This window comes from Anas platyrhynchos, chromosome 14 (genome assembly GCF_047663525.1).
Source record: "Anas platyrhynchos isolate ZD024472 breed Pekin duck chromosome 14, IASCAAS_PekinDuck_T2T, whole genome shotgun sequence".
NCBI classification, from domain to species: domain Eukaryota; kingdom Metazoa; phylum Chordata; class Aves; order Anseriformes; family Anatidae; genus Anas; species Anas platyrhynchos.
In genome coordinates, this window is record NC_092600.1 from 10,981,810 (window position 1) to 10,998,241 (window position 16,432).

Genomic DNA, 16,432 nt, shown 5'->3' on the forward strand with positions numbered 1-16,432 from the left:
CTGTTGGATGCAGAAGGGAACTTCCCAGCGCAGCAGGAGCTCCGGCACCCGAAATGCTCAGCACAGGCAGGATGTGGTGGCCAGGACAAGGGGCTGGCGGACACGGAGCTGTGAGCCTGGGGGAAAATCCCTGCTCAGCAGAGCCGAGGATGCTGCTGCTCCACAGACGTGTCAGCAGGCCCCTGGGGGCAGCGGGCAGTGGAGAACAACTTTCCTATGGGAAAGTAAGGACTTGTTCCATTTTTAACCCTTGCTAATTGAGTCCAGGGTGAAACGTGACCCCAGGTTACATAGTTGTAATGCCTTCCCCGCGCGCTGGGCCCTCAGGAGGGGGAAGAGCAGCAGTTTGCTGCTTTTGGCCCAGCTCCCTGAAGGAGAGGATTTTTTAGCAGCTGGAAATAAGGAGAGCGGAGAGGCAGGAAGCGGACGTCTCCTTAATGGCCATCGGAGGATTAAGGACACATCCTTCAGGGACGTGGGGACGCCTGCCGTGCAGCCCGGGTGGGCGATCGCTCTCGGCAGGGGTCTCGTTGCCCACTGGAGGTGCAGTGAACTTCCCATGCAAAGCTTTATGGATGGAGCCAGCCCACGGGCATGGAAACAACGCCAATGTCATGGGTGGTAGGAGCCAGCTGGGTGCCACCACCGACCATCCCAGGGCCTGGGGAGGGGACCCTGGGCCGTGGGGTCTCCTCTCCCCGCCTGCTGTTTGCGGGAGGCTTCAGGATCTGGGGTTACGCCAAGGCAGCAGTCACAGGTCACTCGTCTGAGCCTTGTCATTAAAAATAGATGGGCTGTAGCTTGGAGGAGGCTTGTGGTGTCACTGGTGCCTGCTGCTCTGCTTGGTTATGAAACCTGAAATTGCTGTTGGCTCTAGGTGCTTCTGCCCCACCAGCCGCCCATTTAATTTCTTCAACCTTATGATTTTTAACCGTGCCATGCTGGATGGTCGGGCTGGTGGCTTTGGGAGAGCTGCCCCTTGGTAACCTCCCTTGCCGTGAGAGCATCAGTGGATCGTTCCTCCCGAATGAGGAAAACCATGGATGTGAGTGCAGAATGAGAACGTAGGAGGGAGGAAAAAGACAAGGGGGTTATCAGGAGTCAGCAGCTGCTTCAGACTCCCTTCTTCAACTGTCCTTGTACTGAATTCCCCGTTTGTCTGCAGAGACTTCGAGGAAAAAGGGTCAGGGTAGACAAGACAAGATGTTTTACCGCTAAACATTTCCAGACCTCCACGGGCCACCAGGAAGGAGCAGCCCAGCTCCTGGTGAGGCTCCAGATGCTGTGTTTGGGAACGGGTGTCCCATGGGAGCCGGCTGGCTGCGAGCAGTCCGCAAGGTGCCTTCCCCTTCTGTCTGGGGAGGATGCTCCTCATAGGAGCCTCGTCCCCCCAAATGGCGTGAGATCTGTCTCTGGGGCTGGGCTGGGAACACGAGGTGGGAAGGAGGGAAGGGTGAGGAGTCGATGGAAAACCCCGAGGTCCTCAGCTCTGTGCAGTGGCCTCCAGGCAGGACACAGCTCAGATGGGTGAGGACGGGATAAGAAGTGCGGAGGTTTGGCCATGCTCCTGCTCTGTGGGCAGCCGAGCAGGCGTTTCCTCGGGGGTTTTGCCATCACTGGAGACCCTCCCCAAACGTCTGCCATCACTGCACGGTGATGCTGCCGGTGTGGGCCACGTCGCAGGGTGCAGAGCTTCCCCAAAATCAAGGGGATGTCCCTTTCCTTCGTAAGGACAAAGGGCTCTCTGGATCTCTTCCAGGTTGCGGTGCTTTGGTGAGGAACAAGAAATGCTCAGTTAACCAGCCCTCCTCCCCTCTCCTCCCCGTAAACAGGAGGCACTGAGCAATCCACTCGCTCACCTCTTCCGCCTCTCGGAAATCCTGGAAATAAATGTTTTGCTTCTAGTCCCAAAACAATTAAAAAAGGGGATTTCTGCTTTCTTGCTGGCTGTATCTCTTCCCACCTCCTTGATTAATCTTGGAGGCAGATGCTGGTCATTAGCCGCGCAGCTCAGGATCTGCAGCCTGCTGCCAGGACCTGACCGGTGCGTCTTGGAGCAACAAAAGCAGCTGAAACATCTGGCCAGGGGGAAAAAAATAACCCTGCCGAGCTTCCTGCCAGCTTGGCTGGGAGGGAGGAAGGGACAGGCGGGTGGAGAGGGTGCAAACGAGGTTCTGGTCAGGGTGGAAAAAATGTGATCTGGATTCTCCATAACAAACTCTCCCGCTGTGCTGCCTCGGGTTTGTGCAGTGCCTGGAAGTCCAAACCTCCCGGTCCCTGAGGATGATGAGGGGCAGTTTGCAGAGGGGCAGCTGGGTGGGGACGTCCGCCCCAAATCCTCCGGGGAGGTGTCGGTGAGGGGCCCTGCTGTTGTAGCTGATTGCCTGCTGCTGAAATGGGGGAAAAAAGGTGGTGTCAGCTGGAGGCTACCAGCTGGGGGGGAACGGGGCTGTGCCACGCCATGATGCTGTCCCCACTGAGGGTGTCACTGCTCAGTTAGCTGCTCTCGCTGTGTGGCTGCTTGGGGAAGGGACAGAGGATGCTCCACATCACCTTCCTGCACAGGGGAGTGGGGACAGATAGCGGGTGGTGCCAGGAGCCAGGCAGCTGCTGGGATAGCAGCGTGGTGGGCTTGGACAGGTTGCTGTGGAAGTGATGCTTGTTTTATCCAGAGATTTCTTTTTGGTCTTTGTCTGATGGAGTTTGCTTCTGCCCTAAGCTTCGCTGGGCAGAAAGGGGCAGTTCCTATAGGACCAGTGAGGAGCCTGCCTGGTGTTGTGCTTCGGCTGCCGTGTGGCCCTGCACTGGGAGTTTGAGGCGTTGTACTGCAGGATCCCAACTACGTGCAGAAAGGTTTTGCGGAAAAGACGCTCACCCCAGAGGCAGAGGGCTGGATTTCAAAGGCAGCTTCCAAGAGGAGAGCATGAGCATCCTCACAGCCAGGGGTGGCAACGGGAAGCTCCTCTCTATGCCACAAAAGGCAAACATCGTTATAAAAAAAGGAAAAAAAAAACATATCACGGGCAGTTAGAGACCTTGCTCGTGACCACAAGCAAATCAGCGTGGAGATTCAAAGGGCAGCCCTTTCCCGGCAGGCAGCTCCACGCTCAGGGTCCACGTGTGCTGCCCACCCCAGGCTGGGACGAGGCTGGGACGAGGATGAAAGCCCGGCCGGCTGGGCTGCCGAAAGCTTCCTTCCTGACGCTGGGAAGGACATCGGCTCTTCCTCGGGGTGAATCACGCTCCCGGGGCCCTGCAGCTAATCCCGCCGGCTGTGCCTGGCCCTGATAAGCTATCCGGCCACCCCTGATTAGTTTCCAGCGACTTCATTAGAAAAATAACGTTAGAAGCAATTGGGAGTCAATTATGTTTGATGTGACTAATGTTGTTAATAATTATCGCTTTTGTTAGCCTGCCTAAGGCAGCAAGATCCTCCCGTTAATAGATGTTGCTAATTTGGACCCACGCTGCACCAGCTTCCACCAGTGGATTTCAGAGCCTCTCCCCAAGCTGCACTCTAGTTTGTATTTACTGCGGATCACCATTTTATTTAAAGGTAATTATCTCGAGCTGTAAGTTTCCATGGTGTCCTATAAACATCGAGGAAGCTTTGCAGACTGCGTTATTTTTACAACGTGTCAGGCAAAGAAACCCAGGATAACGGCTTGGGAACGCTGGAAGACGTAGGACTGGGAATGAGAGCTGGCAGATGAAGGAGCTGGCAGAGCGGACCCCTCTCTGTGCAGGAGGCAGGTATCGTGCTGCTTGTGGAGGGAGGAAAGAGTCAGAAGAATCACGAATTACTTGCCCACAGACACAGGGTGGCTTTCACGGCTACATGTGGGACCTGGGGATTCCTCCCTCTGCTCCGGCGTGAGATGATTTAGCACAAGGAGTTTTTGCAGAAATGCAAAGCGGCTCAGGGACCTTGTTAAGGCAGTAGGTTGGAGGTGGAGGAAAATCCTGTGATCAAAGCTTTTGTTGCATTTCCTCTCATTTTTCCTCCTTTTTTTTTTTTCCCCTCCATGAGCAGCTGCACCAGGGAAATGCAGGCCATCGCCTCGTGATGCTGAGGGAGCGCCGGGCTCGTGGAGCTGCTTGCTGGCAAGTTGGCTTCTCTGGTGTGCGGTGCCCCTTGCATCCCCAGGCACTGCTGGGCAGGTTGGTTTGAACAAGCCCACGAGAGCAAGGTTTAAAAACAGATGGAGGGCTGCAGGCGATCGCTGCAGCTTGGGCGCGTGCTCGAGCAACCTGTGTGCACAGCTCAGGCGTTCAGTTGTGTTAACACAGCTCTCTGCCTGCCAGCGGCTGTTTGTTTGGATACGGCGCTGCGGTCTGCGCGGATGTGTGCAAAGCTTATTTTCATTCCTGGGAAAAAAATAGCCCCCGAAACTGGAATTTATCGGACAGAAGGAGCAGGAGGAGGCCGGTGGCTGTCTGAGCACAGCATCAGGGGCTCCGATTGTTGTGTTTGGCTTCGATGGAGAGTCCCGGTGTGAATGTTGGGGCCGCAATTAATCCCCAGCTGGTTTAGCTTCCTCCTTGGGTGGAGGAACAATACCCGCCTGTGCTGCAGGGGAGGTCACCCAGTGGCCCCAACCTGCACTGGGGGATTGCTGGAGGTAGGGGTGGCCCAAAGGGACCCACCTCGCCTAAATGCTTTGGGATGTGAGGCCAACAGACGGTCAGGGATTCCCCCTACCCCACCCCATTTTCTTTTTGTTAGCAGCCCAGTTCTGTCTGTGCATTGCGTTAGTACAAATGCATCACAAATTATCTTAATTTTATCTTAGTCTACACCCTAAGCGCTTACGTTAGCTACCCGCTGGCCCCAAACATTAATAACGTTTTCGATCTTGAAGCTGGAGGATGTGGTGCTGGGGGATTTCACGTTTGGTTCAAGGCATTGATCAGGTTTGTGGAGCTGAACTGGTTCTGGACAGCTGACAGCAAACCTCCTGCGTCCTTTGCACTGCAGCTGATTTGCTGTGTCTGCTCGGGTCACTCAACTTCCTGCTCTTGCTGCAGTTCTCCACCCCAAATTAGCACAATATTAATTTATTTCTCAGCTTTGATTATGAGTACAACTGTAATGGAAATGTTAATTTACACCGAGTACTTCATAGAGTGGAATTTGGGAAAATGCTCTGAAGTTTTCCATCTGGTTATCAGATAGTGACTGCAGAAAAAAAACACCAAAACCCCCAGACCTCTACTGGACCTAAACTAACCGGGCTTGTAACAATGGGTACTGAGAACAGAAGTGGCTCTCAGTCTGTTAATGTTCCATGCGATTATTTATGGGTATTTCGGACCGTCTGGTGAGCAGCATTATGAACTCTGCAATTAGCTACAGGGCAAAAGCCACCGAGGGACGTGTGAAGGTGGTGGTTCTGGTGTCGGGGTTGTGCTCTGCAGCAGCCCTGGCTCTGCTGGTGGGGCTGGGCTGGGCATTGCCCTTCCAGCAACTGCGCTTGCAAAGGAACAAAGAAAAATCCCTTTGTGTTTATTTATTTACCTTTGTTTTGTTTCCTAAATGCTCTCCTGCTGAGGATGGGAAGCTTGCAGCAGCCCTCGGGGAGCGTGCCTGGCACTGCGGGCGGCGGAGCGCGACGCCTCGGCTGTGAGCAAACACCCGGGCAGGTTTTCAGGTGGGGATGTTGACACCCAGTGAGCACTTCAGACATGTCCCTTGTGCTCTCCTTGCAGTTATCTGCTGTCAGAAAGCGTCCACTGGGCACCTCGCTCAGGGGTCCCTACTGGTTTTACTGGCCAGCCCTTTTACAGCGGGAGAGGAGGGATGCTCGTTGTTATGGGACTGCCCCTTCGCTGCCTCCTGCTTCCAGTGTGAACTCAGACAGACCACTTATTCCCTCTCCACGTTGATTTCCCACCTCAGAAATGGCAATGAGGCAGTTTCCAGCTTTCTGCACTTAGATTCAGAGATCAGCAGCTCCTTAGATGTCTTAGACAAAGCGCGGGTGAAACGTCTCTCATCTTCCCGTGCGTCCAAATGGCCCCTCAGTGCTGGCCTGTCCTCAGCATGGGGCTGATGTGACAAGGTTTTAGGGAGGTGGTGTGGTGGCAGCAAGGTGGGACGAGGGTTGTGAGCTGGTCAGAGCGGATTTTGGAGAGGGCAGTTGTGTAGGATCCCTCCTGGCTGTGCCCTCACCACTGCCCTGGACACGGGAGCACAGGGCAGCTCAGCCTCGCCTTTTCTTAAGAAAAAACAACAAAAAAAAAAGTTTGCTGAAAAGTATTTGGTTGGGTGCAGATGTTTTGTGTCTCTCATCCATCGAGGTCAGTTGGAGTTCTGCCAACGCGAATGACGTGCGTGGAGAGGAGGCCAAAATCCTCCCGCGGATGAGCGCGGTGGGACTCGGCCGTGCACGCCGCAGGACGGTAGCTTGGCTTCGCTGCATCGCCGAGCAAACGGGGCCAGGGGCTGCCTGAAGCTCGCCTGGTGGCATCGGGGTGGGCTGAGAGCAAGGAGGTCCCATCTAGCACCACTTCTGCCCATGCACCATTTCCCCTGGGAACCCGTGAGCCCCTTGTCTCCTCTCCCTTGGGGCATCTCGCTGCGACGCTGGTCTTCGGACCCCGCCTGTGTGATGCCCTTTGCTCTATTTATAGAGAATTTAATAAGATATCAATTAAAGAAATGAAAACAAACTGAAGACGTCTGCCAGTGGAAAAACTCGGAGTGAGGCGAAGTTATTGGTAGCAGTTGTTTAGGAGCTTGTCAGCTCTTCTGATAAATGGTCCCGGTCGCCGTGGGATGCTGGAGCTGGGGCAGCTGGTGGCAGCCCCCCCGTGGGACCGGCGCTGGCTGCACCTCCCTGCTCCTACCAGGGGAGGGATGCTGATGAGAAGTGGGCTTGAGGGAGCCCCTCTTGGTAAAGAACTCGCTGGATGGATGCTGCTAATTAGCTCTGGTGATTTAATGTTTTCCTGTTTGCATCCAGCAAGTTTGGGGGTTATGGGATTTACGGTCCTGTGGGGAGGATGTGAGCTGGCACGGAGAAAGGAGATTTCTGTTCCTTCGGTGCTTTGTGACCCCCCTTTCCTCTAGAAAACTCCAGCTGTGGGAAGACCAGGAAATCAGAGATTGCTTTCTGAGCGAGTTAGCGTCTGTCTTTCCAAAATCTGCTTCTCTGTCTGTTTTGCTGCACCCTCAGCATCGCTTTGGCTCGCTGCCCCGCACCTCTGCTGTGTCAGCACCAGGAGAGCCTCTCTCTATAACCAGGGACCATCCCAAGCAGCCTGCGGCCTCGGAGGCTGCTTGGGGTCTCCGCTGTGTTCAGCTGGCCTCTGGTTTCAAGAAGGAGGAGGTGAACATATGGAAATCCTCCGGGACAGCATCTCCTCTGCTGACCCCATTGGCACCACGCTGCCCGGGTGCCACCAGCATCTCTGTGCCCTTCTTTCAGAGTTACCCGAAAGCAAATCATTTCTGTTCAGGAGCTGGAGCTCCTCCTGCTTCGTGTTCCCAACCTGGTGACCTTATCCCTTGCTCGGTGTTATCTCATGGGAGGCTGTTGTGGTGTACAGAGCAAGGACTTCATGATCTTTGCCCGGATGAAGTCCTAACCCCTATTGTCCCTACCGTTACCGTCACCTCTTTCTGATCTTTTCTGCTCTGCTCCTTGCCTGCTGCCGTGCCCACTTCTGCTCCAGCTGCCTGGGGCTGCTTTGGCTCTGCCTGCCCACCTGAGAAGTTACCGTGCAGAGCAAACCATCTCCTCCAGCCTCGTTAACACCACGGGGGACAGATCTGCATATGCATGGCCCCTGGGCTCCGTTGGATATGGTTTGATCAATTGAGGGCAAGAGGAAGGAAAGTGCTGAGTCCAGGGAATTCAATAGGGGCTGTTAAAAAAAGATCTGTCCAAAAACACAAACATGATCTCATGCAACATAGGCGTTGTGATCTGGGAACTACAAAGGGCTGATTCTTTGTGTCTGGGCGAACAAAGGAACAGAAATAGCAACCCAGAAATATTAGTTCATTGTCAAAGCGATCCTCGCTCCCTGGCCATATGATTTATATGGAGCAGAAACCAGGGCAGCTCCGCTCCCTGCTTTACGTAACCGAAGAAGTGAAAGGACCAGCGAAAATCTTTGTGCTGGGCTTAGCTCTGGATGCTCCTGGAGCATCAGAGAAAAAGCACCGCCGTGGTCTCCTGGTTGCCGGGGGGTGGCTTCTTTGTGCCTACGTTAGAAAACTCAGCCTGCAGGTCATGCTGAGGCTGAAACGCATCTGGTGCCACTGCTGCTTCTAATACAGGAATGTCACTTGGAGGTTATCGAACCAGCAACACTTTGATCCTGCCTTGGCATCTGCAGAGCCAGCAGCATCCCGGGGCTCACTCCGGCTGCCCTTCTTAGCACCCGTCCCCCCTTACCATTCCTGTCCCGGAAAGCCAGCCCGAGACCCTCCCTGGAAAAGGAGAACCAGGACAAGCTGGGTTCACCAGATGCTCTGGGGGAAAAGGAGCTCAAGGAGGAAGGAAGCATGTTTCAGAGCTTGGTCTCGGTCTGTTCTACTTTCTATTTAGGCTGTCCCAGTCACCGCACGTCCTGTGATACACAGCTGGCCGGTAACTACCTCGGACCTGCCCCGTAATGGGGCAGCATGTGGGCAGCATGAGGCTGTTCAAATTGCATTTCGAGGGGCAAGAGGCACGAGCCCCTGCCCTGCTGAACCATGTGCCTTTTGTCTTGCTAGTTTTGTGGATTTTTTGTTCCTTTTTTTTTTTTTCCTTTCCTCCCAGGGTCCCTATTGTTTTCTTCTTCGGATGCCTGGGTCCGCACAGATCAAACAACATACTTGCATCATGACAAGTCAGTGAGTCACAAGCGCCGTAATGACTCTATCTTAAAAATAACCCCCAAGCCCTCCTGCAATTGCTGTGCAGGCTGGGATGTGTTCCTGCATTCCCCAGGGACAGTTGGAGGCAGACTGAGGAAGAGACCCGGGGAGAGCCGTTCGTTCTCATGAATAGGCTTTGATGACTTTCCATCTCTGCTTTTTGTCCTGCTTGCAGGCAGTTTTATGCTCTGGTGCGAGTTATCTGCAGCAGATACCTCCCTTCAATCCTCCTCTACCTCCATTCCTTTTGCCTGTGCCTCTCCTTCTTTCTCCCCACCTCTGTTTTGGGGCGACGGGTGAGGGTTTTTTCATCAATTAAATGGGGAGCTGGGGCACTCAGCAGAGCATTTGCACCCCATTTTTCCAGCCCATAATGTCCCCGCAGTGCAACCCGTTGTGAGACCTCCCCCAGCAGTTCTATCGGTGACTTGTCCTGAGCTGCCCTTTTCTGACCCGAGGAGTGACCCCATGAGGAGGAGGGCTGCATGGGGTGAAGGGGCACTTGCTGCCACCTCTGTGTTACCAGGGACACGCTCTGGTGGCCTCAGCTTGATCTCACAGAGCTGCTTCCTTTGCCTGCCTCCCCAGAGCGGTTTGGTGTTGGCGAGTGGCTGTCCTAGAGCGATCCAGCTCTAATGGGCTTAGGCATGAGACGAGGCTTGCTTAGAGACAGAAAAATCCAGATGCATTTAACGAGAGACACAGACATAACAGGTCACTACTGAGGTATTCCTTTAGTTTGTTTTTCAGCGACGTTCGTTATATGAAAAATAGGGAACTGCCCTTGCTCAGCCTTTTATTGGTTTTCCTGTTTGTTTCTGCTTTTTTTTTTTTTGCTGTTTGGAGCAGAAAGTGCGACTCTTCCAGCTGTCAAGTTTCAAGTTAACCTCCTCTGTGCATGCATCTGTGGGTCTGCAGCAGTGCAGCTTTTGGGGTGAGTCCCCAGCACCTCCCTGCAGAGCCCTGCAGCTGCTGCAAGGGTTCCTGGTAGGTAGCTGGAGAGGGGCTGTGCCCCTGGCTCTGTCTGGGAAGGAGAAGTCCCAGAGTGCTCAAAGCCTTCAGGAGGGTTGATCTCCTTACAGAAATCTCAACTTGGGCGTTTTCATTCAGAAAGGAAAAGCTGCTGAGGGCCAGAGCTGTTGGGTGGTGTGTGGTGCTTAAAAGAGGAACAAACAAACAGAACAAACAACAACAAAAAGCAAAAGAAAGGTTTCCTGGAGAGATAGGAGGACAGTGGGTCCTTTCTAGTCCTGCAAGTCCTCCTGTGAATTTGAGGACCGTTTGGTCACTGGTTCCTAATCTGGATTCAGGTGCAATATGCCCAGAAGACCCTCAGCGTTACCCGCTTTGCAGAAGCAGCTGCAAACTTCATTGAGTTGCCCAGGTACAGATGATGGCTGGGAAGCCAGGCGTAGGCAGATGCCGTGCAGGCTTCTCCTGCCCGTGTCCTCCAGTCCCGTGTCCTTCATCTCCTGACCTCCAGAGATTCCCGGTGCCACCCGTGTTGGGCTCCCCGAGCTCGTCTGTGGTGTCTGCTCCGGCCGTGGGCTCTCCACCCGCTCCTCAAGTACACTGAGATCGTCACCTGCACTCTGTCTGCTCTCAGCTCTGGGCTGTGGCCCAGGAGAACCATACATCACGCTAAACTGTGTCATCCTGTACCGGCTGCGTGCGGGAGGAGCGAGGCTGCTGAACTCATTTTGCCTCTGACCTGAGCAGATCGGAACGGAGGTCTGCGGGTGGGCAGCCAAAGGGCTGTGCTGAGTGCTGGTGCTCCACCTCACCAGGACCTGCCTCTTCCAGGAAAAAATCCTCCGATCCCTGCGGCAGGAGCCAGACCTTTGGGCTGTCCCCAGAGCGCCGAGGCAACGCGCTCGCCCCCTCTGCTTCCCGAGTGGGGTTTTTATCAGCTGCCTGCCTAGGCCCGAGCTGATACTGAGCTGGTGCTTGGGAGCGTGTGCTCGGAAGTGGCTAATTGTTTAATGCATGATGTTATCGCTCTTTCTAGTGATAGCCGTGGTGCAAAATGAAGTAAAAGCTCCGGCTCTCCTTGCTATCGCTTTCCCAGGAACTCCTAACCTTGGGAGTGCTGGCTTGTCCTTTCCGAGGCTTTCTCAGCCTGGCTCCAGCTTCTTACCTGCACGGACACCAGCTCGATTTCTTTGCTGCTTCCAAGTCTTACTGGTAAGATTTCGAAAAGCCAATTCCCTCTATAAAATATGCACTGAAAAAGAGGAACCACACAGCCCTGCCAAGAGCAGCACCAAAACTGGGCCCTGTTAGGAGATAATTCTGCACGTGGCTCTGTGGCTGCGTGCTTTGTCCGGCGGGGTCACCAGGCAGCGAGGGCTTCGTGCAGTCGTGTTTATCAAAACCAATTCTCTGAAGGATATAGGAATCAAGCATCTTTTCTTGCAGTTTCTTGCATGCAAACCTTTGGCATGGCATGTTGCTTAAGATAAGTTTCTCCAAGTGGTTATAAATTATTAGCAGCTGTGGCTAATTAATCTCAAGGGTTTACTGGTAAGATCGTCTAGCACATAAAATAAAGCATTCATTCCGTTCTTACTCGGCCCTTCCTTGTAGTTTACAGTCTGGATCTGCTAGTTGCTTCACACGTGAATTTGGGCAAGTCATGTACCTCCTGCTACTTAATTTCTTCCATCGAATGCTAATTCTGGTAGCTCCTAGCAGCTTTTGTGGGCTACTTTGAAATCGTACGAGATGACAACCACAAGTGAGTTACTAACTGGCCTTGGCAGAGTTCCACCAGTAGTACGTCTGTTGATATGGGGGCTGCAGGGAAAGGCACCGCTCTGTCTTGGTGGCGATATTACTGGAATGAGGTTTTGGTCCAGAGCTGTGGAAACACGTGAGGCTTCTTCAAAGGAACACATTGGGTCATTCAGTGCCTGTAGAGCTCCAGGAATGGAAAGGCACTTTGTGACATGGCTCTTATTTATTACTTTAACTGGAGGTTACATTGAGAGGAACCACTCTCCAAAATGTCTTAGGATCCGAAACGTACCTTGAAAATAAGTCGAGCTCAAGTCCTTCAATTACTTAGATTATTTTGAATTTTTTTCTGCTCTGTTTTAATTAAGTTGTACAGCGTGTAGTAGCAGGGATGTGTGCTGTGATCAGCAGCGAGCCGCGCTCCCTGCTCTACCTACGTACGCTCAATGTATAGAGATCATGTCTTCAGCGGTGGGCGGCTGGCATTCTGGATAAGGACCTGCCTCTGAGTCAGCTCTAATGGATTTAATTCTCCCGTTAAGGCAATAGTGGCTTACGCTTCTCAAGTGAAAAGCCCTTCTGGGTTGTGTTGCTCCAGATAAAGTATTACATGCTGTACTAGCCATAGCATGCTTCAGAGGCTGCTTCCAAAGCCGTGCTGCGCTCCCAGCTTTAATGTGCTACAGAATAGGCAGGACCTTGACAGCTCGCTAAATCAGAGCCGTGCTTTGGAGCCATTACTCGCAGCACGTGTGTGGCTGGCTGAGCAGCCCGAATCGCAGAGAGGCTGCAATTAATGGTGCATCGCTGGGAGCTGCTGGGCTGGGTTCCTGCCCTGGTCCCAAGTAGGAAACGATCCCAGAGCAGGCAGGGTGTTATGAAGCACAGCAGGAAACAGGCCGGCAAGTCTTGGTGATGGTGAGTTGGGCAGGGTGGGAGGAGAGGAGTTGTTGGGTATTTCCAACTGGCAATACCTGGCCTGGGGAAAGACGCTGGCGTAGGGCATGGCTGCTGTCATCCTGTCACCAGGCTCACTGCCTGCAGCCTCCTGTGCTGTATCTGTGTCCAAAGGTCCCTTAGTGCATCGAGCGAGACTTGAAATGAAGTGTTTGCCATCCCACCCATAGCTGCCTGGAGAGAAGCACAGCTAAGTACGTGGACAATGCTCAGGCAAGTGATGTCTTCAGAGTTTCTCCCATGTGACAGCCATGGAAACAGAAATTTGATTTTTATTTTTGCAGGGGGAGCAAAATTTTCTAATTCCTCTGCTCTATTTTTTTTCTGTCCATTTGGATGCTTGGAAGTTATAGGGTCAGTTCAAAAGAGTCCATGAGCATGGTAACGCAAGCAAGCCAGCATCCACATGCTCACTAGACTGACATCTGCACCACCGCTGGAAATACTCTCAGGGTTTGCAAAGCAGAGACTACTGAACTCAACTAGCCCATGCTTTTATCTGAATTTTATAGGTTTTGTAAAATGGGAGGGGAGACAGGAACGTGGTTCGCTATTTTCAGCTGAAGTGACAGATGACTGGGCTGTGCACAATGCGTGGTGCAGAGCGCACAGGATGTGGAGAGCCATGTTGTTTACAAGGCTCCTTTTTTTTTTTTTTTTTTTTTTGCCTGAAGTGATTCAGGACAATCCACTGCTCATGACAATGGGAGGACGAGAGCATTGGTTTGACTCCAGGCTGGCAGTAGGTCTCCCACCTGTGGTGCTGCCCTCCCTTTAGCTCCTTTGCCCTGTGCTTCCCCCACGTGTCTCAGGCTGTATCCAGACCCTCTGGTGGAAGTCCCCAGCTCTGGCCTTGCCTATCCTGTACCCCTCTGTGGAACGGTGAGATTAGACCAGAAATATATTTTCCATTCTCCTAATTTTGGTTGAGTGATCAGATTTTAGCTGTGACAGCTGTGATTCGTGCTGTTGGAGTAAGCTCTGGGCTGTCAGCCTGCCCAGGACAGCAGCCTGTCCCGTGCTTTGCATGGCCTTTACGGAGGTGCCCGAGTGCCCCGTGCACACAGGGAAGCAAACCACTCCTCAGCCTGAAGTACTGCTCCTACGGGTATGAGGCTGGAGCCCCAGAGCTCCCCATTTACTCCAAGACTGCAGCCCAAGCAATGCAGTCATAAATGAGGCCGATTGCTGGGCACAGGCAGTTCTCTTGCCCATGTGGAGCTGAATGGCTCTGTCCAGACTTATTTCTGCAGGGCGTTCATTTATCAAAGTAAGCGACTTGTCTAGCAAAGAGTTGCCTATCTGGAGGATTTGCTTGACCACAGAAATCAGTGGTACGAGTCCCACCTCCTCTCCGAGCAGAGGCTTTGGCTGCAAGGAAGCAACAGCAGGACCATCGCTCGTGGACAAGGATACGAGGCAGACGCACGGTGTCTCTGGAACATCTGCAGACAAAGTTTTTTTGATGTCTGCTTTATTCAGTACATGTATGTGCCTGTGGATTCTCATTTTCACTGCTGCTTATCTGTCTGATAAGTATGTCCGTGTGAATTAGAGGAAAAATAGACCAGGCTTTTCAATGAGTATCTCAATTAAGGTTTTTTTAAAACATATTTTCTCAAGGATATTTTTCACTGACACAGTGGTAACATCTAAACCTGCTCTGAAAAGCTGATATCTAAAGCATCTTGCTGTACTTAATGGTGGATATGTAGATAGTGCCTTCCTTTTCTACCACGTGTGGCCTCATAGTTAACCCTCACAGCTCCACCAAGACCTGGAAAGATCTCACCGAGCAACTGCAAGGCAGGAGAACTGCTCCAGGTCAGCGGGAAATTGGTGTGGGAGCTGGGACGGGATCCAGATCTCCCAAGGCAGTAAGAAGTTTGGGTTTTGAGGAATGTCTCCAAGTACATCTGGAAAGTCAGTTTGCATTAAAAAAAAAAAAGAAAAAAGTTCTTCATTCCACAGCCATTGCAGGAACAGCGTCTCATTTGTTCAGAGGTAAGAATAGGAAGTTTCTAAGCGGCCTGGTGGAAAGGCTGCAGGGAATTCTTGTATCTGAAATCCTCTAATGGTTATTGCAAACCTCTCCTCTGCGGTGGATACGGGTTTGTACTGGGAAATTGAATTAGGGCTTCTTATTGCAGACAGGTCCGGTGAGACCTTGGTAACCTCAGCTGAATCTCCTGCTGGTAAGGACACGGTTACCTGTGCAAAACAGCTCTGCCCTTCCTAAAGATCCCAAAGATCAACCTCCTGGCCGATCCCTCAGCAGATGGCACAGGGCATGGGTGGAAAACTGGCTTGGAGGCTGTCGGTATGAGCTCTGTGCTCCTTACAGGCTTGGGAAAGCTGCATTTCTGAGGCCACTGCGGGAGGCTCTCTCCAGCACTGAGGAGCTCCCGTGCCTCCCATTCCCTATTATTCCCTTAATTACCAGCGATGTTCAGCTGGCAGCGTGGGGCTGGATCCTCCTCTGTGGTGCTGGCCAAGGAGACTGCTGGTGCTGTGTTCGATCCTGGCTTCTCTGCTTGCGTTGTGCAAGAGGGGAAGCTGCCTGGGAGAGAAGATGCCTCTGCTCCCCTGCTCATAACATGGCAGTCCTGCTACTCCAAGCCTCGCACCAGTTTCCATCTGTTTATCTGAAAACATTTTGTGAGGAGCACAGAGGAGGGATCTCAGGGGATCTGAATTAGCTATTGGCAGTCCTTCAGCTGAGAGTTAGTGAGGCGGAGAGCTCTAGCCCCACAGGTGGGTCAGGCTACACTAACCACCTACTCCTTTTGCATAATTGATGATCCCCCTGTGCAGAAACCCGCTCGCCAGTGCTCCTGGCTGGGTTACAAGCACACAACCACCTGGTGTGGCTGTAACAAATCCCTCCGTGCCCTGCAGTGGGCAGGTGGTGTGGTGTCCCACGGGGATTTGATCCCCGTCATACCCCAGGTATTGGGTTGCTGGGATGCGGGAACAGGAGCTCTGGTGTCGGGAGGTGACACCGGAGCTGGTGCTGAGCCCCTCCTGGGCACGCGGATGCGGGAGCCGCGGCGCAGCGCTCCGGCTGGGAGCAGCTACAGCAGGTACCCGGCCATGGATGGCACCATGTCCCTGAGGAACGAGGCAAGGAGAGGGCAGCACAGCGGTTTCCAAGGTAGGAATGCTGAATTAGCCATAAAACTGTAATTAACACAGCCGGGTGCTTGGCACGGTTGGTTATCCGATAGACCTTGTGCTGGCAACGTGTGCGACCCGTGGACAGCAGCTGGGTAACAACTGCAGAAGTATAAACCCCCTGCACCTCTTCTAATGGTAGTGGTGAGCTCCTGGTGTTCTGTACCAATTTTAGTGATTTTTTTCTTTTTTAGTTCTGGGAGCAAAGCTCCCATGTGGTTCCTCTTGCTTTTTGCAGCTTCCTCCATTCGCAGTCGGACTGTGCTGCCAAACAGCTGATGCCTTCTGCTCCAGTAGCAGCTGCCTTGTGTTGGGGGTTAAAAAAATCCTCTTGAGCTTTAAAATCTGTGATGAATGGGGCTAGGCAGACCGGACAAGTCACTGTTTATGCTCCAGATAGGACGTGTGGAGCTTGAATGATGGATCTGAATTCAGTTCATCACCCTCGCTGGGCTGACGGACCTCGGCGGAGCCTCTTGGGTTTACACGGGCTGGCAGTCTGATGTTTGTTGATTGGAGTTGCTTTGCTTCTAGACCCTTTGGAAAGCACTCGAAAGGGCGACGGATCCCCTGGGGCTGCACTTTCCCCCACTGGCTGGGCCAGCAGAGCCAGCTGTGCTGTGATGTGCTGGGTTCTGCAGGCTTGGTTGGTTTTCGTGATTCTGGTACCCCTCGCTCCTGGTAAGCATCCTG

General features: G+C 53.0%; 1 protein-coding gene across 3 annotated transcripts in view; it reads left to right on the forward strand.

The window, feature by feature from the left end:
- Positions 1–16,432, forward strand: part of NEURL1B (neuralized E3 ubiquitin protein ligase 1B) — a 117,634-nt gene that overhangs the window by 17,525 nt on the left and 83,677 nt on the right. The window contains exons 1-2 of one of the 3 annotated variants that reach the window (XM_038186490.2): positions 15,416–15,719; positions 16,274–16,420. The exons of the other annotated variants lie outside the window; for them this stretch is intronic. Of the exons in view, the coding sequence (XP_038042418.1) occupies positions 15,602–15,719; positions 16,274–16,420 (265 nt within the window). The 5' untranslated portion in view covers positions 15,416–15,601. Of the gene's footprint in view, positions 1–15,415; positions 15,720–16,273; positions 16,421–16,432 lie in introns of those variants that run through there. 3 annotated transcript variants of the gene reach the window in all.